The sequence below is a fragment of the Carassius carassius genome, chromosome 32 (assembly GCF_963082965.1).
Source record: "Carassius carassius chromosome 32, fCarCar2.1, whole genome shotgun sequence".
Lineage (NCBI taxonomy): Eukaryota > Metazoa > Chordata > Actinopteri > Cypriniformes > Cyprinidae > Carassius > Carassius carassius.
In genome coordinates, this window is record NC_081786.1 from 3,687,225 (window position 1) to 3,713,195 (window position 25,971).

General features: G+C 35.5%; 3 protein-coding genes across 9 annotated transcripts in view; all 3 read right to left on the reverse strand.

Annotated features, from left to right (window-relative positions):
• The window catches only part of LOC132112430 (frizzled-3-like), a 34,146-nt gene extending 17,722 nt beyond the window's left edge, over positions 1-16,424 (reverse strand). The window contains exons 1-2 of the mRNA XM_059519900.1: positions 16,157-16,424; positions 14,229-14,769 (exon numbers count right to left, since the gene is read on the reverse strand). Of these exons, the coding sequence (XP_059375883.1) occupies positions 14,229-14,687 (459 nt within the window). The 5' untranslated portion in view covers positions 14,688-14,769; positions 16,157-16,424. The remainder of the gene's footprint in view (positions 1-14,228; positions 14,770-16,156) is intronic.
• An 886-nt stretch (positions 16,425-17,310) lies between these two features.
• LOC132112431 (keratinocyte-associated protein 3-like) lies at positions 17,311-21,368 on the reverse strand. Of its 2 annotated transcripts, none has more exons than XM_059519902.1 (6): positions 21,226-21,368; positions 20,531-20,715; positions 19,306-19,365; positions 18,872-19,069; positions 18,670-18,804; positions 17,311-18,145 (listed from the first exon to the last, which is right to left on the reverse strand). In XM_059519902.1, the coding sequence occupies exons 1-6, from the start codon at positions 21,236-21,238 to the stop codon at positions 18,050-18,052; spliced, it is 687 nt and encodes a 228-aa protein (XP_059375885.1). In that variant the 5' UTR covers positions 21,239-21,368; the 3' UTR covers positions 17,311-18,049. The 2 variants fall into 2 exon arrangements, with proteins under 2 accessions (XP_059375885.1, XP_059375884.1); XM_059519901.1 differs by lacking the exon at positions 21,226-21,368 and adding an exon at positions 21,084-21,217.
• Positions 21,369-23,127: 1,759 nt separating this feature from the next.
• The window catches only part of LOC132112433 (C-terminal-binding protein 2-like), a 44,533-nt gene continuing 41,689 nt past the window's right edge, over positions 23,128-25,971 (reverse strand). For 4 of the 6 annotated variants that reach the window (XM_059519907.1, XM_059519903.1, XM_059519906.1 and 1 more), the window contains one exon: positions 23,128-24,585. In XM_059519907.1, the coding sequence (XP_059375890.1) occupies positions 24,417-24,585 (169 nt within the window). In that variant the 3' untranslated portion in view covers positions 23,128-24,416. The remainder of the gene's footprint in view (positions 24,586-25,971) is intronic. The other 2 variants (XM_059519905.1, XM_059519904.1) reach the window with 1 other exon arrangement.

The following is a 25,971-nucleotide window of genomic DNA, read 5'->3' on the forward strand; positions in this document are numbered from 1 at the left end:
ACATTTCTTGATTTATTTCTTTAGAAGATTTGCATGAGTCCAGCCCCTGATAACAACAAAATCTGTCATTTTCTGTCATTTGAAAATTTTCAACATTTTCACGAATGTCTTCGAATTTTCACTTAAGAAATTTCTTAACTTCTCCCTTGAGAAGAGTTTCGTGCCTCCCAGAATCTCAAGGTGCAAGAAGACAGGCAGGAAGTTGTCTGGGTACAGTAACCTGATGCCCCTTCATCAGGATTACAGGCCAGTTTGGCAGCTCCAAGGACGCTTTTGTGCCCTAAAGGGGCCCAGTGCATGCTGGGAGAGAGAGCAGCTGCAGAGCCGGGCATTTAAATTCAAATCTTTGAAGGAACAGACAATAAGCCTCCACCTGGGGTTAGCCAATACATATGCACTTCCTGCTGAGGTCTGGCCCTTTGTGACCGCCGTGTTTTTTGGAAAGAACTGGGTGATTGACACACCGCAGCATTGCCGGATTGCTCCAGTGGAACTTAATCCCCACGTAGGACAATATTTACAGATCATTTGCATGAGTTACGGTTTTCCCACCAAGACACAGACACCAGCATACTGCTGAGAAAACCAGCAAGGAGCTCCAGAACGTCTTAAAAAAGTTCCAAAATAACTTTCTCAAAATTGGTATGATGCAAATGAGCCATGAATAAAAGCTTTATCAATATTTGAGGATGGTTATAAAATATTTACCCTGCCTCTGGAGCGAGTGAATTAAAGCAACATCAAAAGAAACACGAGCAGCTACTATCGGCCTCCTGCATGGAAACCCCATGCACTTCAGTAATTGAGCTGTACGAACAGAATTTAAATGGCTCTTGACATGTTTTGCCCCCTGTAGATGCCAGACTGGTCATTTTATTGATTTTGAGTGTCCTCCCCATCACTCCATGCTCTACTGGTACATTCAGGAGGAGATAACCGTGCAGTCTTATGGGAATCGGACTCGGGTACAACAGAGGAACTGAATTACACCAGCCGTCTTTATTATTTATGCGGATCTGATACAATAGTGCAGTCATATCGTGACAGGATTCCTTGTGGCGGCACATGTACTACATGCTGAAGAAAACACAACACACAACATACAATACACAAACACATGGCTGGCTCTGCAAATATATCTATTTATGAGCATTAATGTTGTTGGCTTTCTACAGTGGAAGATATGAAGACTTTTTTAACGTTAGTGTGTAATGTTTAAACATGTCAAAACTCACCTGTTTTTCATAAATCACCCTTCAAAGGTAGCAACATATTCTGTAAAGCATATGAATGACAGGGGTGTAACTACAAACGGCAGCTCAGACCGTCTCACAGTATAATCTGTGGATCTGTCGAGCAGATAGAGACGCCACTAGAACGCCATGATTCTTCTCCCTGTCAGAGCATGAAATGCCCTTTCGCATGCTTACTCTGAATCCAGAATGGAGATCACAGCCTTTTATTTAGTGAGCATGAATTAAAGGTTCTAAAAAACGCACACTGACAAAAAAAATGAGCGCTGCCAAATTTAGACAGACAATCCTGAGTGTTGAAGCCTTGTGAAGAGGAAAAGAGCGCTGAACATCCATCAAGCCACAGACATTTGGGAAACGATGAACTACTTTAAAATGAAGAAAGCTGGATTAAAATGACACATAGATCTATAAAGAGGCTGTATATACTGTGTGGAGGCAGAAATGTGTCAAGCACTGAAGTTTCTTCTATGTCGTTTATTCCACAGTGCTTAAAAAAAATCTAATTTGATGTAGAAACAATAGCCTACTTTCCAAAGTCTCTCACAGACTGTTCCAGAGTTGACAGCTTCATTCATTATAATGCAGACACAATTCAACAATAGCTTTGCCAAGCAATGATTTGTCATAATAATATGGTACGTCCAAAAAAATATATATATACAAAAACCAAGTTAATGATTAATGATAAAATGTTAAAGTATTACCTAATTTATTACCAAAGATTAATTAATATATAAAATGTTTCTGGGTTACATTTATACCTAAAATAGTGGTGCTTATGCACAATAAGGCTTCATTTTTTAAACAGATAACTACATTAGTTAACATTTGCTAACAATGATCAATATTTCTGAAATATTTAATAATCTTTGGTAATTTAATAAAATATAATAAAATATAAAATTTTTACTTTATATATATATATATATATATATACAGTAAAATACTTCTACAGCAATTCTACAGTATTTATTTGAATGCTAATTTCAGCATTTACTATATATATATATATATATATATATATATATATATATATATATATATATACAGTACAGACCAAAAGTTTGGACACCTTCTCATTCATTTACATTACATTTACATTTATTCATTTAGCTGACGCTTTTATCCAAAGCGACTTACAATTGCTATATATGTCAGAGGTCGCACTCCTCTGGAGCAACTAGGGGTTAAGTGTCTTCCTCAGGGACACATTGGTGTCTCACAGTGGATTCGAACCCGGGTCTCTCACACCAAAGGCATGTGTCTTATCCACTGCGCCAACACCACCCCAAAACTCATTCAAAGAGTTTTCTTTATTTTCATGACTATGAAAATTGTAGATTCACACTGAAGGCATCAAAACTATGAATTAACACATGTGGAATTATATATGGAATTATATACATAACAAAAAAGTGTGAAACAACTGAAAATATCTCATATTCTAGGTTCTTCAAAGTAGCCACCTTTTGCTTTGATTACTGCTTTGCACACTCTTGGCATTCTCTTGATGAGCTTCAAGAGGTAGTCGCCTGAAATGGTTTTCACTTCACAGGTGTGCCCTGTGAGGTTTAATAAGTGTGATTTCTTGCCTTATAAATGGGGTTGGGACCATCAGTTGTGTTGTGCAGAAGTCAGGTGGATACACAGCTGATAGTCCTACTGAATAGACTGTTAGAATTTGTATTATGGCAAGAAAAAAGCAGGAAAACGAGTGGCCATCATATATATATATATATATAGTAAATGCACTAAATAAACAATACTATTTAAAAATGTTAATTTCATTTTAAAATAAAAAACTGTATCCGTTAAAATTACATAATGCACACTAAACTAGCTTGCATTTCGATTAGCATTCACAAATGCTTCAAAGTTAACAAATGAGACCTTATTGTAAAGTGTTCCCAAAATAACTATTTAATGATATATACACTTACTGTAATACAAATCAACTGTAAGATTTTTTTCAACTGATTTTTCTTCACTGAAGCGTGTTCAACCCCACTCACTCACATGCTTTTAACAGGCACAATCACTCTCAATATTTCAGCATGCAGCCATATGTGCGTTAACACGCGTGTGTTGTAAACACTCGCATAGCGTGCTTCTTCAAGCATGTGCACTTAAAATCGATGACCGCAAACTTCCCAGCGGGGAGAGCATTTGGATAGCTCTCTATCCATCTCTTTCCCGGAGGGTGTCAACCCCGCTGACCCCATTCTTAGAGACGATTCCTCCTCTAACAGCCTCTCATAGGTCTCCATCACCACAGCAGTGCTGCTTTCACATCACTGACTTCACATCTACAGCTCAGCTTCTGCACGAACAGCCTAAAAAACTCCGCTCATCAGAGTAAATGCCTGGCCCTGTGTGACACTGTTTTGAAAAATGCAACTTATACTGCATAAGTGTTCGTTCGTTCGTTTATTTATTTATGTAGCACCTTGCAGTCTACACAGTAGAATACTTAAATGCCAGGAAGTACAAATATATGATCTCAAATGTTTAAAGTTAAGGAAGATCTAACATCCAGTGGCAAATTATTCCACAGTCTTGGACCACAGACGGAGAAAGCACAATTACCCTTCAATCTGAGACATGCACAAGTGAGTGTTAGAAGAAATTGATGATGTTAGTATAACGCTTGGACTGTCGGGCTTATTAAACTCAGCTAGGTATCCTGGTGCCATTCCATGAAGAGCTTTAAAGACATATATCAAAAGCTTATACTGTATCCTAAATTGTACTGGTAACCATCCTAAAAAGACAAGAAGGGAGTAACATGATCTCATTTCCTGGCATTCATTAACAACCTTGCAGCAGCATTTAGTACTAACTGCAAGCGAGCGACATGTTTATGACAACATTAAGAGCACTACAGTAGTCTAGACGTGAAAAAATATAAGCACGGACAACTTTTTCCAGGTCCCTTGTTGGAAGACGAGTGAAGTATTTACTCTTTTCTACAGCTTTCACATTGCACCTTTCACACTGTGAATTAGTATAACTAGCAAAAAATAAAGCAAGACTAATGCATATAAGAGTTGCGTTTTCTGTGAACGGCTCTTTCTGTTCGCCTGTCAGTTAGACGTGAAGGTGTAATTAATCAAGACCACTCACACGTTCCCAAAAGAGAGATTCATACATATTATTTAGCCTAATCTCCATGTCTAAGACGGTAATGGTAATTAAAACATTGCGGGGTTGATGTGAAAGCTGCGTCGTCGAGCCAGCGAGCCCAGACTGTGTAGGAGGATCAGCCCGAGGAAACGGGTGAGTTTCTGGCAGCGGTGCAAAAGAGCACATTTGTCTCTCACAGTCGCCAAGCACCACTCCTCTAACACTTCAATGGATGGATTAAGTTTCTGCCTGTTTTTCTTTTGTCAGACTCATGATTCATTTAAAGAATCAATGAATAGAGGTTACCTTTGAAAGCCTCAAGCTTTCAGAGTAATGCTGCATGCTTTTACTGCTTCCTGGGCTACTTCAGAACAAAAATAACACATTAAGACGTCTACAAACTGTATTTCAGTGTGGATTAGGTAGAAAAGGAAGCACATATATCTGGACAAGACCTGGCACCATTTTGGGTTTTGCAGAAAAAAGCAAAAATGTCCTCTGGCAGCACCATGGTACAAGGTTGGCATACGATTGCCAATACCATGGCATTTCAATGGTACTGTATGGTACTTTTTGTAGAAATGCACAACAAGGTATTACCATGATGCATGTCCAAAAACATGTTTTATTTTAAGATACATGTCCAAAACCATATAATGCCAGGGTGCTTTAATATAGAGTAGTACTAAACAAATGGCCATTTTCATTTACCATGATGCATTTACATGATACTTAGAGGTACTTGAAAAATTACTTTGCTATTACATGGTATATTTCCAAAAATCAAGATATTACCATTGCACTTTGACATCCCATGAAACTGAATGATGACCACAATCATATACCATGGCATATGTCCAAAACGCCAAGGTAATTTAATATATGTAATTTAATAATTAAATAAATTTAAATCATACTGTTAATTCAAAGAAAACCACGGCATTACAATGATACATGCCCAAAAAGAAAACTTGGTATTATCATGCTAAATAGAGCCCGACCGATATTGGTTTTTTGGGGGCCGATGCCAATATTAGGGAGTAAAAAAGTTCACTACCAATCTATCAGACGATATTCTTTATGTGTAGGCTATATTATAGTACAGTATAGTCAAAAGTTTGGACATACTTCCCATTTGTGTTTCCAAACTTTTTACTATATAGAATACAATAAACAGAATATATAGCCTACACATAAACACAGTTTGCAATGATAACTCAAATGTGGTGATCAAACATTTATAATCAGGGCCTAAAACTAACTTTTTGCCACACCTGCCAATGGCTGGTGATGTGATAATAATAATTAGCATATTTATATATTTAAATAATATTGCATGGTCCTTAAAGAATATCAAGGCATTATCATGATACCGACCCAAAACTTGGTATTAGCACACTTTTACCACACAATATAATCTAAAACGTCATGGTAACACCATGCTATTTTTATATACACGTATCACTGAATGAATACCATGTTCATATTTACATGATACCTCATTTACAAGGAACTTAAAAAAAAAATTCCACATGTATCAAAATAATAACGTAATGCCAGGGTGCTATGATATAGAGAGGTACTGAATTTTTACCATATTCTTTTACCATGGTATATTTACATCTTACTTTAAAAAATACCCTGGTATTACATGGCAGGCTATATGTCATAAAATATGATTACGCTCATAGTTTGACATATATCATGGTGCTGCTGTTGATTACCACATGCACATACCACAGTAAATGTCTAAAAAATCATGGAAATGCCAAACTTAATACATAACCAAATAACTGAATGATTTAAATCAAACAGCATGGCACTAATTTAAAGAATAAATGACATTACCATGATATCTAGCCCAAAACATGGTATTATCAAGATACATGTCTAAAACATCAGGGTACTCCGATAGTACTGCTGAATGACTAGTATAAAAAACATGGTAGTACTATAGTATGTGTCCACAAAAGCAGTCTCATAATGGATGCCTGCAGGGTAATGCAGGTGTCTGGACTGGACTCTTGCCTGACCGTGTTTTCTGGTGGATTTGGACATAGTGAAAGAGTGAAATCAGATCCGAAACAGGAAAACCCCCACACCCGTCCTCCGCTCACAGAGCAGGTGGAATCGCCAAGCAAACAGACCTTGTGCTAGTGGAAAATCCAGTTTACCAACTCTGCAGAGAGTTAGAAAGTCAAAGGGTTTGAGTCTTTCTAATGCGAGAATTGCTCACCCTTTCCCTACTGTGATGTGTGTGTGTGCCATGCTGATCAGTTCTGAATGACTGCGTTTCTGCTTGACACGCTTCCCAAAACTGTCATTATTTAAAGGTCAAATGACAGATTTCACAGTCACACTCATATATTCAGCTGAGGTCAGACGTTTACATACATTATTTTACCAAAATAAGTAGGATTATACAAAATGCATTTCATGTGGATTTAGTACTGTCCTGAAACATTTATTTTAGTAGTCAACTAAAGATTTGCAGAGGTTGTTAAGCTACTGTAGATTTAATGGCTTAGTTGTCTATGTGTAGATAATAAGCTCAAGTTTCTCATTCAGTGGAAGTCTGATGGATTTTTAAGCCATTTTTTATCTAGAACATTATTTTGCACAATTATTATCCAGTCACAAACCCAGAGTATAAGTGATTATAATGGTGATGCTTGTCTTAGCAAACTCCATTAATAAAAGCAGGTCAACGGTGAATGTGATTGGAAGACACAGAGAACCCATTCAAACACATATGCATCTCTTTCTGTTTACAAGTCTCAAGTTAACATGCTCTGACATACTGCTGTGCACTAGATAGTCTGAACTGCCAGAGTCGTAGAAGAGTCCTTACGTAACAGATTCTTCCCTCCGGCCCAGGACACTGTCAGATACTATCAGGACGTTTCCCATCAGCAGTGACCCACCATCAGTCTGTCTGCAGCTCCACATCCCTGCTGAAGAGCTGAAGATCCAGTGTTTCTGGCAGCAAATACAAATCTTAGGGTTTAAAGAACAGTTTGATATGTCACAGAGAAGTTGAGCTGTATTCATTGGCCAGAGCTGCTGGTATATTAATGATAATACACGACATCATAACTGTCAGCTGAAGAAATCGGACTTTATTTAAAATAATAAAACTGTTGAAAAAAAAGTGCTTAAAACCATATAAAATACCACAGTAACACCTTTGCAAAACTTGTCAGAATGCTCAGGTAGAAACCTGCTCAGATTTCTTCAGAAAATGACAAAATTAACGTTTAAATAATGCACAATTTCCTCAAAAGATTACATAACCCTTTTAGCTTAACTTCAATTTTAAATGACTTTATAGTAAAAAAAAAAATAAAAACACCACCACAATATTAACTATATGAACTGTAACAATATTAACATTTACTAATTTACAGGACATTTTTACTAATATTTAATGAGTTACATCACAGACTAAAATATTGCTGTGATGAATTACTTTAAAAAAAATATATCTTTTGTTCAGCAAGGCATGCACCAAAATACATTAAAAACAGTAACATTATGAAATATTATTTATATTAATATTATATTTAAAATAACTGCTCTCTATTTAATGTATCTGAAAATGTATCTTTATTTCTCTGACACAAAGCTGTATTTTCAGCATCATTACTCCAGTCTTCAGTGTCACATGATTCTATAGAAATCATAATATGCTGATTTCCTGCTCAAGAAGCATTTCTGATTATTATCAATATAACTATTTTTTTCAGAATTCTTTGATGAATATAAAGCTCAATAGAAGAGCATTTTTTTTAAATAGGCTTAGATTTTTTGTAATAAATGTATATTTATTAATAAATGTCTTTACAGACATTGTTGAAAAAAATAATACCTTCCTAACAGATATTTATTTATTGATTGATTTTCTGAAAGGAGAGAATGCAATACTTATGCATTCAAAATGCTGTAAAACATTCCAGTGTTTTTGCGTTCACAGATGTAAAGAGACACTGATTGAGTGCTTATAAACGAGGACACAAAACGAGAAGTGAATCGTCCATGTGAGTGACACGGAAACACGCTGGCTGCTCTGAACGGCTGAATAAATTGTGGCGTGCAGGGGCACACAGAGAATAAAACACATCCTGTCTCTCCTAGAACAACAACAAAGATAAACTCCTTCTGCAGTCACCAATTGGCTCTGGGCGGCCCTTCACTTTCACACAGGCGTGAAAGACTCAAGGGCCTTGAATGGGGAAAATTGGCCAAACGGGGAGTGATTTCCTTCATCTGAGCTCTGGAAGAATAACAGGAGAAAGAAAGGACAGCCCGCTCCCACACTCCTTCTGTCCTGTCATTCATCCAGCCCTGAATCAAGACCACTTCTCGTCCTGGCCCCGTCTTTCCAAGCTTTCACTCGTCTCAGCGCTCTTTCCTGACATTTTTAATAGTCGCACCATGGTAACTCTGATGTAGGAACAGGCCCATCTGAAGTGAAGGGCTTTTGACAACTCTTCATCCTCAGGGGTCAGAGGTCAGCGTGAGGAACCGCCTCCTGGGAACACTAAAGCTTGTCCTTTTGAGGCCGTACAATCACGGTTTGTTACTATGGTGACGCCTCTACCCAGTTAAGGAAGATGGAGAGAATTGAAGAGAGTGAAAGAGAGATTTGAGTCCATCTCAAAAAGAGCAGTTCTGTAGAAACTACAGGGGGTCTTACAGACAAACAACACACCATTACAATTATTCCAATCTGAATGCACACAAAAACGTACAGAATTAGGGGCCGTTCACACAGGACGTGTTCTTGTGTTCAAACACAGCTAGACTGCAACTGAATGCAGACGAGCTGAACTATTTTTACTTAAAAAGCCAAAGAAACGTACCTGTCAGGGAGTTCTTTGTATATTCTATGCATTATCTTTCATCAGCATACATGCCAGCATAAAAGTAGCACTTGCTTTCCATCTCAGATTCACAGGTTCTTCTGCTTTCTTGAGGAAAATCTTCCAGAATAGGACATCAGCATAATACTTGTGCTATTTCTGCAGTATAGATGTTGTGTGGCAAATTTCCTTTATGCCTGGATTACACAAGCGGCCTTCTGTATTTGCCAAAATGTGCATTAAACTGTATCCTGCAATGCAATGCAATTTTGAACTACGGTACACAAGCAAAGTGCACAGGTCATGTGACAATGTAGCATAAAACATTCTGAATATTACATTTTATAGTATTTATGTCTTGTTTTCCAGCACAAATATAATTATTAAGTAAATAACTTTATTAAGTGACCTTACTAAAATCGTATTTCACCTAAAAAAAAAGAAAAATTATTATTAAAATGTAACAAATAAAACGTTAAGTAATAAAAGTCTCTCTGTTTAATTATTCTTTGATCAAAACATGAAAAGTGCTGAAAAGTACTGAGGTCATGTGACTATTTGGATATTACAATATTTTGATCTTGTTTTCCAGCACAAATATTTAAACACTCTGAAACCAAGAGACATTTACTTAAAAGACATAAGTTAAGTCTTGTTTTCTGTAAACAATGATCATAATTAAGTTTAAATCTAAAACAAAACAAAAATCTGCCATTGGGGTCAGAAAATTAAACTTCTTTTTAAGGGAAAACAAGTTTATTTTTTCTTACCCCACTAGCTGATTTTTCTTTTTTAAACACATTTTTGCAGACTTTTCATAAACACATTTTTCACACTTAAGTATGACTTAATCACCTTTGTCTCTCAAGTGAATGCATCTTGACTGTTGAAGAATGTTACGGTTGTGTATACTTGAAAACAACAAAAATATAATAAGAATTTTTTTTTTTCTTTAAACAAAAATAGTAGACAGAGTATAATGTGCATTAAGCAGTATTCTGGTATTCCTGTGGCTTTTTGTAATAGCATACTACCATAAAAGTCTTTATTTATTATTATGCAAATTATCTGTATGCAGCGCACATAGTATTTTTAGGCATTTTACAGCATGATGTGCTGCATGCATTAATCAGTATGCTAGTGTTTCATTCTGAACAGCCTCAGGCTTTCATTTTAGCCAACGACTGATGACCTCACACACAGGTCTGTCATTATCACACAGACTCCGCCCACTTACAGCATCACTGCTTGCATCACAATGCAGACGTAGACCCCAAAACCAATTTCCCTGGAGATCTTTAATCAGCGCAGGGTGGGAACCTTGAGTGCTTTTGGTTCCATGAAGGAAAGCCACAGTCACATCATATTCTGGTTCATTTGTAATTACTCAGTGAAAACCTAAACGGCTGAACTAAGGGTTAACAGATCAAATGAATTCACAAGCTTCTTAACCTTTTCAGAAACTGGCTACATCCCATGAAATCTGTCTAGAACATTACTGTATTAACAAGGTTTTATTTTACAGTAATGACAATTCGGAATCAGAAATGAAATGTCTGTGCTTATCACAATGGAAATAATGTCACATGCAAAAAAAAATGCAAATATAAAAATAATTATTTACACGAAAAAATGATTTATTAGATATTTCTCAAACTTCTGTAAATTGTAAAAAATTCTGTAAAAAATGGTAGGTGCTTTTGAGGTTTAGTGCCCAGGGGCACCACACTGTCTTAATACGGCCCTGTGTCCGATCTACGAACAAATCATTCGTTCAAACCGATTTGATTAAAAATAATTCTGAAACACAGCATTCAGATCAATCTGTATAGAAATCTCGAAAAAAAAAAAAAATATTAAAATAATATTATTAAAGTTATCGTGACCAATACTGATGAAGGTGTAAAAAAATAAATATATATATATATATATATATAGAATATATATATAATATATATATATATATAGAATATATATATAATATATATATATATATATATATATATAATATATATATATATATATAGAATATATATATATATATATATATATAGAATATATATAGAATATATATATATATATATATAGAATAATATATATATATATATAGAATAATATATATATATATATATATAGAATAATATATATATATATATATATATAGAATAATATATATATATATATAGAATAATATATATATATATATATATATATATAGAATAATATATATATATATATATATATATATATATATACTATTCGTATGCAACAGCAGAAACACCATATTAAACATTTACACAAAATAAGTGGTAAAAAATATTTAACGGCCTCTATTTTAAGTCATAGGAGCAACTGGAGTTTTTAATTTTTTTTATTTTTATTCTTACATTCTTAATACAATTATTCCTTAATTTATGTTGATTAAAATGTAACTGTAATTTGTATTTGTTAAAATATTTATAATATGTCTATATTTTACATAAATTCTTCCCCTTTTTTTCAGTCAAAAGAAACAATATGCAATGTCTCTAAAGTTCAACTTACTGTATTATATGATTATTTTTAATTAATATAATATATAATTTATTTATATATTTAGAGTGATAAAAAAATTTAAATCTGCAAACAATTTAAACCATTTTTGGGAAAAATAACAAATATCAATAAAAATATTGAGAACATTATTTAAAGTGTATTTTCAAAATATGTAATTTTTCGTAATACTCAGATGTACAAATAAAGAGAGTAAAAACATTGTGAGTAAAAACATTATTATTAATTCTGCAAGTAATTAAGTTAAAATAATTTCAGTAATGCTGGAACAATTAAACATTGACACAAAATACATACATATAGTTAAAGACACTTTATTGCTTCTATTTTAAGTCATAAAACAGAGCAGTGTATCAGATAACTGATTTAACCCTAGCTCATCACAGAGGCAGCATGGGAAGGGGGAAGTGTTGTTTTTACGGTCTCTGCTCTGGTTCACCAGCAGGGCATCTCGGGGTGATGTAATACATACCCACAGGGGATACTGTACACCCCTGACAGATGAGCCACCATGAGCCTCAGATGACCAGATGATGGGTCACATGACCGACTGACACCGGCCGCTCTGTAGTGATGTCACAACACAGATGGTGTTTAATTGACTGAAACAATGAGAGAAAGCGCATTACTCCACGCCTCAAATCTATCCAGCCATTACAGCTCTCAGCAGATTATGAGCTCGTTAGAGGCGGGAAAAAAACTGAAGATGGCACCATTAGTTCCTCTAACACGTGGAATATTCAACAGACGAGCCACTCCTGAGATGCCACAGATGCATTTCACAAGAGTTATACTAGAGCTTCTTGACATTCCCTCTAGATATTTCTACAACAGACAAATAATATTTATTATTAAGGTTAATAAGTTACACATCTGATATCCATATAATCAATATCTAAATAAAACTAAGTCTAATTATTTAGCAGGAGGAAAAGTTTCAGTATACATACATTATATTAGGGCTGCACAATTAATCAAATTTCTAATCGCGATTACAATTATGGATGCCACAATGACATAATCGTTCAAAGCAGCAATTAATCGTTCAAAGTCCCTTTATATTATTCTGCACACTTAAGATGCTTTTTTTCTTTCTACATTTTATCTTAAGGGTTTTTCCCATTATTTACATTTTAGTTTTAGTATAACATTATAATACCATTCATATATATATATATATATATTATAATTTAAAGAAATCAATCCGATCTAGAGTTGACATTTGAGGTTTAATATACTATAGAAAGTACAAAGTTTTTCAGTTAGAGTTTTCAGCTTCTTTATTTTCATCTGAAAATACGGCTTGCAGTTGCATCAAACAATGTTATAAATATCATTCAATGTTAATAATCGTTGTAATCGTAATTAATAATGGCAATTACAATTTCAAGGGAATAATCTATTATTATGATTCTTGTCATAATCATAAAGCTCTACATTATATAATATTATTTAGATTTTATATTAATATATTTTTCACTGTATATATATATATGTGTGTGTGTGTGTGTGTGTGTGTATATATACACACACACACACACACACACACCACAAATACACAGTATATATATATACAGTCGTGGCCAAAAGTTTTGAGAATTACATAAATATTAGTTTTCAAAAAGTTTGCTCCTAGACTGCTTTTAAATCTTTGTTTCAGTTGTTTCTGTGATGTACTGAAATATAATTACAAGCACTTCATACGTTTCAAAGGCTTTTATCGACAATTACATGACATGACAAAGAGTCAGTATTTGCAGTGTTGGCCCTTCTTTTTCAGGACCTCTGCAATTCGACTGGGCATGCTCTCAATCAACTTCTGGGCCAAATCCTGACTGATATATATATATATAGTGAACATGAAAGAAAATATGAATATAAATGTATAATATAGAATTTTTTTTGTAGTTTAAATAATTAATTATAATTAGTTTTGCCTTTTTAGGGAGATCTACTATCCTTGATGACAGACATATCAGCACCTGAGTTTGTTTTCTTGATGAATAACAGATCCATTACACGCACACAAAAAACCTCAGGGCAAAAATGATCTCACTGCATTTCATATGGATATGATTCATCAAAATGGCCGTGGCAGACATTAAAACTCTGAGAAAGTCCTGAGCAAGCATGTCCTGCATTACACAAATGGGGGGAAGAGAAAATGAAAAATTGAGTATGTTTTTAGCATTATCTGCCACTATAACCATTCAAAACAAGAATTTTGGTAGGTAATATATAAACATGTTTTAAAAATATATAATAAAGCTTATTTCACTTGTCAAGAGCCACCGTCAGCCTAAATTATTCAAGCTCATCAAAGCACCGACCACGAACCACAAGCTTCCACGACAAACAGCTCCATGGCAACCTAGATTTCCTGCCACCTTCTCTAAATCCCAGCTGTATAAGACAGAAGGAAAAGCATGGTTACCTCCATCGCCAGAGCGGCCGTCTGCTGGTCGTAGTGGTTGAGGAGGTTGGGCATGAAGGTGGTGTTGTAGGGAAGATCCTGGCACATTCGCAGGCCAATCGACTCGCAGGTGAACATGCTGTGACTTCCCACCGAATCCATGTGGATGCCCAGGCTGCCGGTGAACTGGGACAGAACCAGAAGAGCACAGAAGAGCCACATCCTTCGCAAAGGTAAATCCACAATGTGCCCCATGCTTGAACGGCAGAACACGGCGGGACAGGACTGAGAGGACAAACGTGAGCACAAGGGTTTATTCTCTACGCAGAAACCACAGCGTGTAAGGTATACCGCTACGAGCGACCACTTCCATCTCCTTCCTGTCCGGTCCTCATGGATACCTGATGTTGACCGGCGTCTCGGGTCAGTGCACGCTTTGATCAGACCCTTCGACAGTCTAATGCATCCTCTCACATTCATACAAGACTACAGAATCTGTCTTTGATCAGGGTGGTCCTCAATAGATCGGCTTTAGGATGTGGCTATGACTGATACTGGATACCTGTAACGACACATATTAAAAGACAAGTTTAAAACAAGGGGATTTGTAAAATACAGACACCACCAGACTCATCTGAAGCTAGTGTGCAATAAACAAATTAGCTATTTTAACTGGTTTACTTCATTAGTTTTGTGTCTGGCAAAGCCTAGCTTGTAAACAGTTCCTGTAGCAGGAAAGACCATTTAAACAGCTGTTATAACAGCCGTAAACCAAAACCAACAATCCATTATCTAGATGAACCTCACAAAAACCTGTCAAGTCATATTTTAGCTCTAAAATCAACAGAGAAAAAAAAACAAATAACGATATTTTATTTAACAGAAAAAAATTGAGCCTATTTAAGAGCCCTTAAAATTGTATTTATTGTGAAAATTGCATTAGTGCAAAAAAATGCATTAGTGCATATAGCATGTAAGTCATTAAATAATAATAAATATATAAAAAACAAATGTATCCATTATGGTAGTATCTGTTTTACTTAATTTACTTATTGCTTAATTTAATTTAAAATACATTGCATTGATTTCTGTATTATTGTAATGAGAACAAGATTTTCTTGCGCTAAATTATTGGAAATTCTGTGGAGAAATCTGCTTAATTGTCATGAAAATAATGTTTAAAAAGTGTAATTTAAAAAAAAAAATCTTACTGTAAATACTTCATTTATATTATGCATTATATAACTTAATCATTTTTTTAGACTGAGCTGAAATATGAACTTCCTTCACAAACCTACACTGGATTCATATGCATCAAATCAAATGATATATTTGATGCATTTCCGATTTAAATGCGCAAATGAATCCAATGTTGATTAATACACAGACACACATACAGTGAGATAAACTATTAAGTAGTAATCGTAATATGGACAGTGAGTAAATAATATGATACATTTTCTCACATATCACTTCACACAGCCCTTCTCAATCCCGATTGTGTTAAATCTGAATTAACAGAAGCCAGTGTAAACATATCCCATCCCCCTTACAACACGTTTGTGTGAGTCTACAACACACAACCTGCTCCAACCAGCCAGGAAACACAGTAACCAGATATTTAAAAATCCGAATAAAGTCTTCAGGAATGGTCTTATACGAAAACACAGTAGTAGACATAATTATATATTAATTATCATTATAGGGTGTAGCACACCTTACATTGCATTACACATATAAAATATTCCGAATATTCGGATATTTCATGCAGGACTGCAGTGTCAGCAATGTTACACATATTATGGGGCTCCACATGTCTGAACATTATTCAATTCCAGACATGGACAGCAGACCATATGTATGGTTATACGAAATAAAGGATAAAGACACATTTATATGGGTTAAAACTCGCGGACGGTGCGTGCAATATTATGCATGTAAAACTTTACCTTTCCGTGGCAGAGCTCCTCTGGTTTTGTCCATATGACACAATACAGCGTGCCTCGGTGTAGATTTACGCAGCAGGTTCGATTTCTGCACCTACACTCATGTAACACACTGAAGTGCGCGCTGTAGCTTCCCTAAGACAGTTAAACCTTAACACATTCGCTTATTTGCATTGAGACGCTGAGGGATGCAAAAATCGTAAACTACCAGAAACGAGCACATGAAGAGCGTCACGGACGGCTGGTGGCTTTGCATATTCACAGCGAAACTCCCGATTCGCCCCACCTTCAGCTGTTTCCAACGAGACATACATCTATCTTCATCCAGGGGGCGCTTGGTGGCTCCAAAACACAATCCGCCATTGAATCCCATTCACATCCAACGTGTTGTTAGAGAAGTGTATCCTTTAAAACCTGTAATTGTTTAAATGCGTTTATTTGACAGATTAGTATCTGACATACAAATGTCAAAAACCTATCACAACTCTTACTATAAAAATAATTTCAACACTACTTTAAGGTAATCAAAATCGACTCTGATTAGTCCAGGCTTACCAGCGCTGAGAAAAGTAACAGGTACCATGTGAACAAACCCGCTCTGCGTGTTACGTGTTAGCGATGCATATAATAATTTATAATTAATTGAAAATACACAGCGAAAAACTAAATATCATAATAATAATAATTGTATAGCCACATAGTAACTGGAAAATTATAATCAGCAGATGTCCAACAATTCAACAGGTGAAGTGAATGAGGTCAGCTTTACCATAACACTGAGAACACATCAACTTACATATGGAATTAAACAGAGCCAGCATGAGATCTGTGTTTTTACAATCTAACAAAGCATCGGTCAAAGTATGTCTTCAGAAAATGTTGACATCCACCTAAAAAGGGTCAAATAACTTTTGTTTGAATTGTTGAGCTTTTTAGGTAATTGCATTTTAGATAATTGTTCAATTAATAATTTTCTCTTGGTTAAAGTCTAGGTTAAAACATTAACATTCACCTTTTTTTCTGGAATCTAAAATGAAATTACTTTATCTGTCTATCAAAATATTATTTCACAGACTTATGTAAACAATTATTCATTATGGAGCACATTTACATTGAGAAAAGATTCTGAAAACTATTTTTAAATTAATATGTATTTATTCAAATATAATGCACATTGATAACAACATACCACAGTGTTAAACAGTAATAAAAATGAAACGTAGACAGCAATGCTTTAGCTCTCTGAACTGAAATGAGGGACTTTTGAATAATCCGTCAGGAATGAAACAAAATTACAGTTCTCTAAACACACAAACACAGTCTTTTGAAATGAACTATAATGCATCATGTAGAGGGAAATCATTTAATCATAATGGATTATCACACTCTCTATATGGCATACTGGAATATCTGAATGATTACGGGTTATAAAGAGCTCAGTCTGTGGCACATTAGCTATTAAAACAGCTGCTTTCAAGTTAACGAAAATATCTTTGGTATATTCAACATTGCAAGCACAATAACATCTCATATAAAAAATAATACAAATAGTCACTTTAGAAAAATCATCAGGTTAATTTTGAAATTATGCACAAGTTGGATTTTAATGTAAACAGGAACCACAAAACATAACTCCAGATACAGTTTCAGAAAACAACATCATGGATATAAAGATGTTTTCGGCCTAATTACATGTGTGGACTGAAAACATTGAAAACATACAGTCCAAACCTCTATCTGATTGGAGCTCAACTGATTGTGTACCATAACCTCAGTGCTTTAGATCATCTACCATTATCAATTGATATAGATTCAGAATGTAACTAACTACTACTATGATCTGTTGCACTACACTGCGTTTAATTAAACTTCAACCCTAACCTCGAGACTGTCTCTCTACGCACTGGCCGAGTGATGTGCGATGAGACGCTCTCCTTGAGTCGTATGGTCTTGGTCCATCTTTGATCCTGATGCTAGTGCCTCCGCTTCCAGCTGTTGTGAAATGAAATCACAATGATTAAAAGAGGGCATATGATAACTTTTTAAATCACTGATCACTTCTAATAACAGATTTTCAAGACATTTTTCCACTCTTTGCCTCTTGGAATTACACGAGTGAATGGGTGCCATCAGATTGAGAGTCCAAACAGCTGATAAAAATATCACAATAATCCACACCACTCCAGTCCATAAATCCAACATTCTGACGGCACCCATTCACTGCAGTGTGTACCCACTGGTGAGTAAGTGATGGGATGCTAAACTTCTCCAAACCTATTCCCATGAAGAAGCAAGCTTATCTATACCTTGGATGGTCTGAGTGTAAAGTCTGAGTGAGAGTAAATGTTCATTTTTTAAGTGAACAACTAAATGCATAAATGTATATGTAAAGAGCTCAGAACCCTAACAAATCATTTCCATAAAAAGGTTCATGAAAAATCCCTATGTAAATTACTATGGTTTTAAACAGCAGGTTCATTCAGTTGAGCTGTCTGGATGAATTTAGATAGATGTACCTGCTCTCTGATGTAGGTTTGAGCACAGGGTCCGATGCCTCTTAACTGGAGACCCACAATAAAGCACCACACAGACAGTCCAGCCTCCAGTGCGGTCAACGTAGCACAGGTGAACCACAGAGCAAGAGTTGTGTCCTGGAGGAGAAACAGCAGTTCGAATTTATTTCAAAAACACCACATGCATTTCAATAGACTGACTCACATAGATGCGGGTGGCATCGAAAGGACAGTTGACGATGACCGGAGATCGTGCATTCACAGGCATGTTAGTGGAATTACATCCTTTCATGAGCGTGCTCCCATCAGCTGAAATGGTCATACTGATCGCTAAAACCAGCCCCACTAAACACGCCAGCGAGAGAAAGGCGTTCAGAAAGGAACTCGCTAACAGACCGATGTGCTACAGGAAGCAGAAGAACAGAGTGGTGTTAAACACTACAGGGAAACAACATGGTATTTTATAGTATTTTTGCATTGGTATAAACAACAATAATGTTGATAAGCTTAGTGTGACTACACGTCCTCTTTTTCCCACATGCCTAAATCATCTTAAATGTCCAGGTTTTGGTTTTGTTTTCATGCTTTCATACTCATCTCATAAAGATAACATATTCACCCTAGATAAGGCCTACTTACCAGCTTCAAGTTGGTAATATTCCTTGACACCAATATTGCAACAATTCCACTTGCAATGCTCTGAGAAAAAACATGTTAACATGATAAGGTTTCAGATTTTTCTTCTTCTGTGGGGAAATGTAGAAATGTTAAAATAACTCAGGAACCCCAACAAATTCAGTGTGTTAAATAGGTGTGAAAAGAGTTTTTAAGCAATTTTCTAAACAGCTAAGCAATAGTTCATCCAAAAAAAATAAAAAAAGCAAAATGACCATTTGTTAAATATATTCAAGGATAATCTCGGGCCATCCAGGATATATATGAGTTTGTTTCTTCATCAGAATAGATTTGGATAAATGTAAATCCTTAGCAGTGAATGGATGCCATCACAAGAGACCAAACTCATGATAAAATCAAACTCTGATAAAAACATCACAATAATCCACAAGCAATCCACATGACACCAGTCCATTAGTTAATGTCTTGTGAAGCAAAAAGCTGCAAATTAGTAATAAACTAACTATTTTTTTTTTAACTTTAAACAAGTCCTCCATCCATAATTTTGCTTTCTCCAGTGAAAAAGATGATCTCATCTGAATCAGGAGAGAAATATGTACAGATTAAGCACTGTTCACAAACGAAAACAGTTCTAAACAAATAGGTTAGTGGATTTTCATGTGAGTGGACAACACGGGAGGGACTTTTTCACTGGAGGAAGCATTATTATGGATTATTTATTATGGACTCATATTTTGGCAAGAAGCAACAGTTTGAAGCTAAAATGCCTTAATGATGAATTTGTTTCTTACAGACACAAAGATAGTAACTGATGGACTGGAGTGGTGTGGAGAAGCATGAATTATTGCGATGTTTTTATTAGCTGTTAAGACTCTCATTCTGACGGCACCCATTCACTGCAGAGGATTCATTGGTGAGCATGTGATTTCTCCAAATCTTCTCTGTTGAAGAATCTACATAGTTGGATAGGGCGAGTAAAATTTGTGCAGATTTTAATTTTTGTGTGATATATTCCTTAAGTCAATATGCAGACTTAACTTGGGTGAACTGGGTGATGCAGCACACACAAAGTAGTAGCTAATTCTTCGATTTACACTACAGACATGTGACCAGGCCCTTTCTGAGAGAATATTCTCGACATTCAGAAAGCATCACTTACTGGAGATTAGACCTACATGCATGAGTTGAATCAGCATCATTTAGGAGCCACAGAAGTGCAACCACTCACCAGCAGTCCTGAAGTGACGGAGATGATGTTTGATACGGTATATTCTGTTGAGATCTCATTACTGGGTTTGGATACGTGGCGTAACACGCTGCCATGGACGATGGCACTCAGAATGAAATTAACATGGCCGATGACAATAAGGGTCAATCCTTTCTTCATCAGCCGTCCAGGGCCCTTCTGCTTGTCTAGAATATAGCACACTTTTATACCGTGGACTTAAAAGTCACACCTCAAAAGTTTATTGAATCAGAACAAATGAACCTTTAATAAGCAGGTTTGCAATGAACTCCAGCGTATTTTATTTATTTTGAAATGTATTTGAAAAACATATTAAGTGTTGCCTCAATAGAAAAAAATTACTTGCAATACATATCAACTGATTTATATAGTTTATAATATTTAGGCAATAGTTGTGTATGAAGTATAACTGTGATGCTAATACTATTTTCCTATTAATCTGGTTTAGCGAAAAAAATATTGTTCCTACAGGTTTATTCAGCTGGTAAATATTATTTTCTACAGTGAATAGAGATGAGGAAAATGTAAACATTACAACAGACGCGCACTTCACGAGAACACATCTGATTATCGGAGGCTACTCTTCTCTGGACACCGTTTTTTACAAAAAAAATTAAACTATAAATCACGTATAATTCGCGCACGTGCGATTAAAAAGAAATAAATGACGATCTTACCGAAATCACACATATCTGTATCCGTTAATTTGAACCCAGTTTAGAAGGACAAACTAGGCTATCAAACGCAGTTTCCTCCTTTCATGCCCGATGACGTCACGCACGACTCACCTGTGCAGCGGAAGTGGGAGGAGCCAAAATAATGTACGTTTATTTTTGCACTTTTATGTATCGATGATACTATAAGTTGACCATAGACTGTATAAAAACATGGACGTAGTGTCCGTGACGTCACCCGTAGTCTCCTGAAGTGTGTTTTTGAAGCCTAAAGTGTGTAGAGCGGGCCGTCGCCATCTTGGCACCGCGTCACCGCGCAACTCTGCCGGACAATCAAAAATGGGCAAAAAGGCGGGAGCTAGTTGCTAAAGCCACACCCACCTAGCAAGACGGCAGTGTCAGCAGCGGCAATCCACCTGTCACTCAAGTGGCTACGCCCTTAATTATGCAGAACTTTAAGTCTTAATATAATTTAAACGGATGAGTTATAAAAAAAAATTCACCCCCCTCACAGTTGTCATGAAGGGCAAAATTAGCTATTTAGACCAAAATCATTTTTTGAACCAGGCTGTAAACATGTTTTTTCGTGCTGTAAAGTTGGGCATTTTAACATGGGGAGTCTATGGGACTGACTCCCTTTTGCAGCCAGCCTCAAGCGGCCAGTCGATGAATTGCAGTTTTAGTCACTTCCTTATTGGCCTCACGAGAGAGAGCGGGAGGTTGGCGCTCGAATTTGACATATGCAAATTCAGAATATTTGTTTTCTGTTCTTATTTTTATGATTTTTTTTTTGTTGGAATTGATTAATTGTCCTTTCCCTGTTACAGTATTTTTTTTACAAGCTTTGTAATAAAAACAAAAAAGTGGGAGGAGCCAAAATACAAAGGATATTCAGTGCGAATACAGAAGAGCTCTAATCTCTCTCTTATTTTCTTATGTAATGGGATATTCTGGTGGGCAAAAAAAAACGATTTTTATTTTAATGTACAACAAACAAATATATTGCATACTGCCATTGTATTGGCATTAGGAATGCTCTAGCTTTCCATTATGTCCACAATAATTTTACCAGATGGTGATGCATCTCACATGACCAATGCTCTATCCAAAAATAGAATTAGTTTCATGACATTCACTGTAGCACTAAAACAGTATCTGGCATCTGTCTGTTCATATGAACTATTCAAACTATGACAGCATTGATCTACTGAGATGTATAGAACAATGCCAGTGTCCAAAGTCCTGTCATATCTGAACATCACACCCTACAATATCAGCACTAAGCAAATATTAGAGTGAAAGCAAGGACAAAACGCAGGCATATCAGGTCAACAAGATAATATCTGAATATTGAAAAAGAAATAGACTAAATTTACAGAACACACACACACAAAATATGAACATTTTAATATTTAAATTTTATTTAAATATAGTCAAACAATTTACTTAGGAAATAATTTACTACAAATACTTGGAGTACAGTGATTTAAAAATAACTTTTTAATAGTATCATTTCACTTTAAAATAATATATATATTTTTTTTTCTTTTTTAATAACAGTGGATAATATAGCATTTTAATGATGTTGCCAGAAATTAATAAATGGTTTTGTAGAATATGACTTAAGCATGATTTGTTTATTGTTTTTTTTTTTTGAATGTTCTCTTTTCTTAATTTTTTGTAAAAGACTTGTTTCTCTCTTATTATAATTTTCCCTAAAGTATGCATATAAATATGAGTGAAAATTATCAGTGCATAAATAACCTAAAAAACCCAGATCCACAGCGACCCCTTGTGGCGTCCAGACACATGCAGAGGTCATCTGAAGGTCATTACATACTGCAAATCCTGTCAGACCCTCATAAATGTGTGTGTAAAGCGAGACAGACACACAAGCACAGAACAGAAAGTCAGAATGGTATTTTTTATTTGAACTGTACTGTATGCTAAATGTTCACCTCGGTACAATAAACAAATACAAATACTCACACTAAAAACCAAACCTACAGTTCCAGAACCAACCTGACTGGAGTTGGCCGAGGACCTCAGAATATTGCATAAAAACAACACAATGAGCTCCGAACAGTGCGCTTCCACATAAAGAACCCAAAATGAAAAGGAACAGGGAGAGGATCACAGGCAAGTATGGTTACAAAAACATTAAACTAGACAATACAAATCTAATTTAACTGCCATACATTCAACACCAAAAACGTACTGGATGGCAGATCTATAAAAATACCTCGGGTAGGCTGATGGGAAGGAGCGAGTATTTAGTCGTGTGTTTTGGAGTAACCGGTAAATGTTCTTCCTGAGACAGGGGCGGTTTTTCACTCCAGTCCCTTTTTCTATGTGAGCTGCCATCTATCAATTTTTTTTCTTTTCTTTATTTGAAAGCAAACACAAAAACAAAATGATGTCCCTCACAGGTGAAGTTCATTCAAATCCAAATTGAAGATTTTGGAAACTGACATCTTAAAACCAAATGCAGTTTGTATTTGAAATCCTGCAAACTCATTTTGAACCGAAATGAATGGCTATATCAGTAAAATAGTGTGCTCTTGGGTCTTGAAGAGGACTTGTTTCTGAGCTGGTGCTTGTTGAATTTGTGCAATTCTGTAAACAAGAGATCAGCTATGCAAAATGTTGGAAAAAAGCTAATAATTCATCTTCATCTTTGCCCAAGACCATTCTTTACCTCTCTGTTCTCTTAATAGATACACTGTATATATATTTTTTCATTATCAAGCACTTTTAACATTCAAACAAAGACAAGCACTAATTCTGTGGATGTAAAGAAAGAAACAGTTATGAGTTTTGTTTAGGGGCCCAAATAAGGCGAAGAGGAAGAAGACAAGTGCATGGCATCTGATAACTGTCAACGTTTCGAACTCTGTAATTGGTGCACAAGAAAGAGGTGTGGCCATTATGTCATGCCACGCCCCCAACAAAGAAAGCACCGCCCACCTGATTCAAAAACAGGTGGAAATGATGTCCTCCCTTCACAAGAACAACAGAAACAACGGAAATGAATGGAAAAACACTGAAAATGAAAACAAGACGGTGGAGAGACGTCCTTGAAGCATGTCTCCGGTGCAGCTAGCGGCAGCTGATTGCTTGTTCACCCGTTCACTGTCTCTTAGTCTCTTTGATTTGCAGTTTTGCTGAATGACTGTCGATCAGTGGTCAGGTGGTTATGACTTGGCGAGGTGTTCTCTATGGTCATTGTGTTTGAGGAGCTGGGTGGGGGACGGGGCGAGGCTGGGCTGGGTGCCCGGCGGCAGGGGATGGGCCCCGGGCATCATGCCCTCGATCTGTCCACCCATGCCACCAGGAGACACACCCACCGCACCAGGAGGAAACCTGAGAAAATACAGAGGAAATAATGAGAGGTACTGTATGATGAGGTCGTCCGCTTTATGCTCCGCCCTTTACCACAAGATTACAGACTCAAAAGCATCACTTCGGTGGAGAAACCTTTTTTAAATTGATACTCTAGCAAAAGTTTGGGCATATTTAATTGAAATGTTTCTCAGGTTTCTTAAAAAAATAAAATAAAATAATAATAATAATATTTGATCTCAAGGCTTCAGCTTTAATGCTTAAACTGAATTTTGCAGACAAAAACAAAATCACTGCTATATTCTCTACTGCTCAAAAGATTGGAGCCAGTAAGATTTTTTTTTTTAAGAAATGTATATTTTATTCAGCTGGGAGGCATTCAATTGATCAAAAGTGACAAAGACTTTTATATTGTTCTAAAAGATTTCTGGTTGCACTTTATTTTACAGTACGTGTACTTACGTGTACTTATAGTGTACTTACAGAGTATTTATCTAAGAAAGTTCTGGTAATACAAGGTAACATGGGATAGGGTTTTACAGGTAGGTTCAGGGTTAGTACCTAGTTATTACATAGTTATTGTAATTACTATAATAATTACATAGTATGTACATGCGGAACAGGACTGTAAAATAAAGTGCTAACAGATTTCTAAGAAACAATGATTAGCTGTCAATTCATCAAATTATCTTTGAAAAAAAATGCATTTCTGCCTCTACAAAATTACTATATTAAGCAGCAGAACGGTTTTCAACATTGATAACAATAAATGTTTTCTTGAGCATATTAGAATGATTTCTGAAGGATCATGTGACACTGAAGACTACAGTAACGATGCTGAAAATTCAGCTTTGATCACAGCAATAAATTACTTTTTACAATATTTCACAATATTACTGTTTTAATAGAATTTTTTTTTAAATCAGAAGTGACTTAACTGTATCTATTTTATTTATCTTAAATGGCTAAAATCAAATAATTATTCATTTAATAGTTTAAAAACATAAAAAAGTGAATATACTTGTCAATTTTTTCTTTTACATACAATTCAGCATGTTAAATATGACAAAGACATCAATATCAATGTAGAAAGTGATTATGCTCGACAAATATTTTACATTTCTAAAAGTGAAAATCCCTGGATAACATACTCATTTTGTTCACATTTTTATCATGTATTTATATATTGACTGATTTACGGAATTCTCAAATAATTTTTCTCAATTAAAAAAAAAAAGTGGCAGTCTAATTTAGCACAACAAATGCAAACACAACACATCTAAAAACACGAGGTAGCAAAGATTATGTATAATTTAAATAAGCAATCAATCAGCAGGCATCACATGATATTTGCATGTTCTATGGGAATGAGAAATGTCAAAATAAAAGGTGAGGATATCCTTGTTG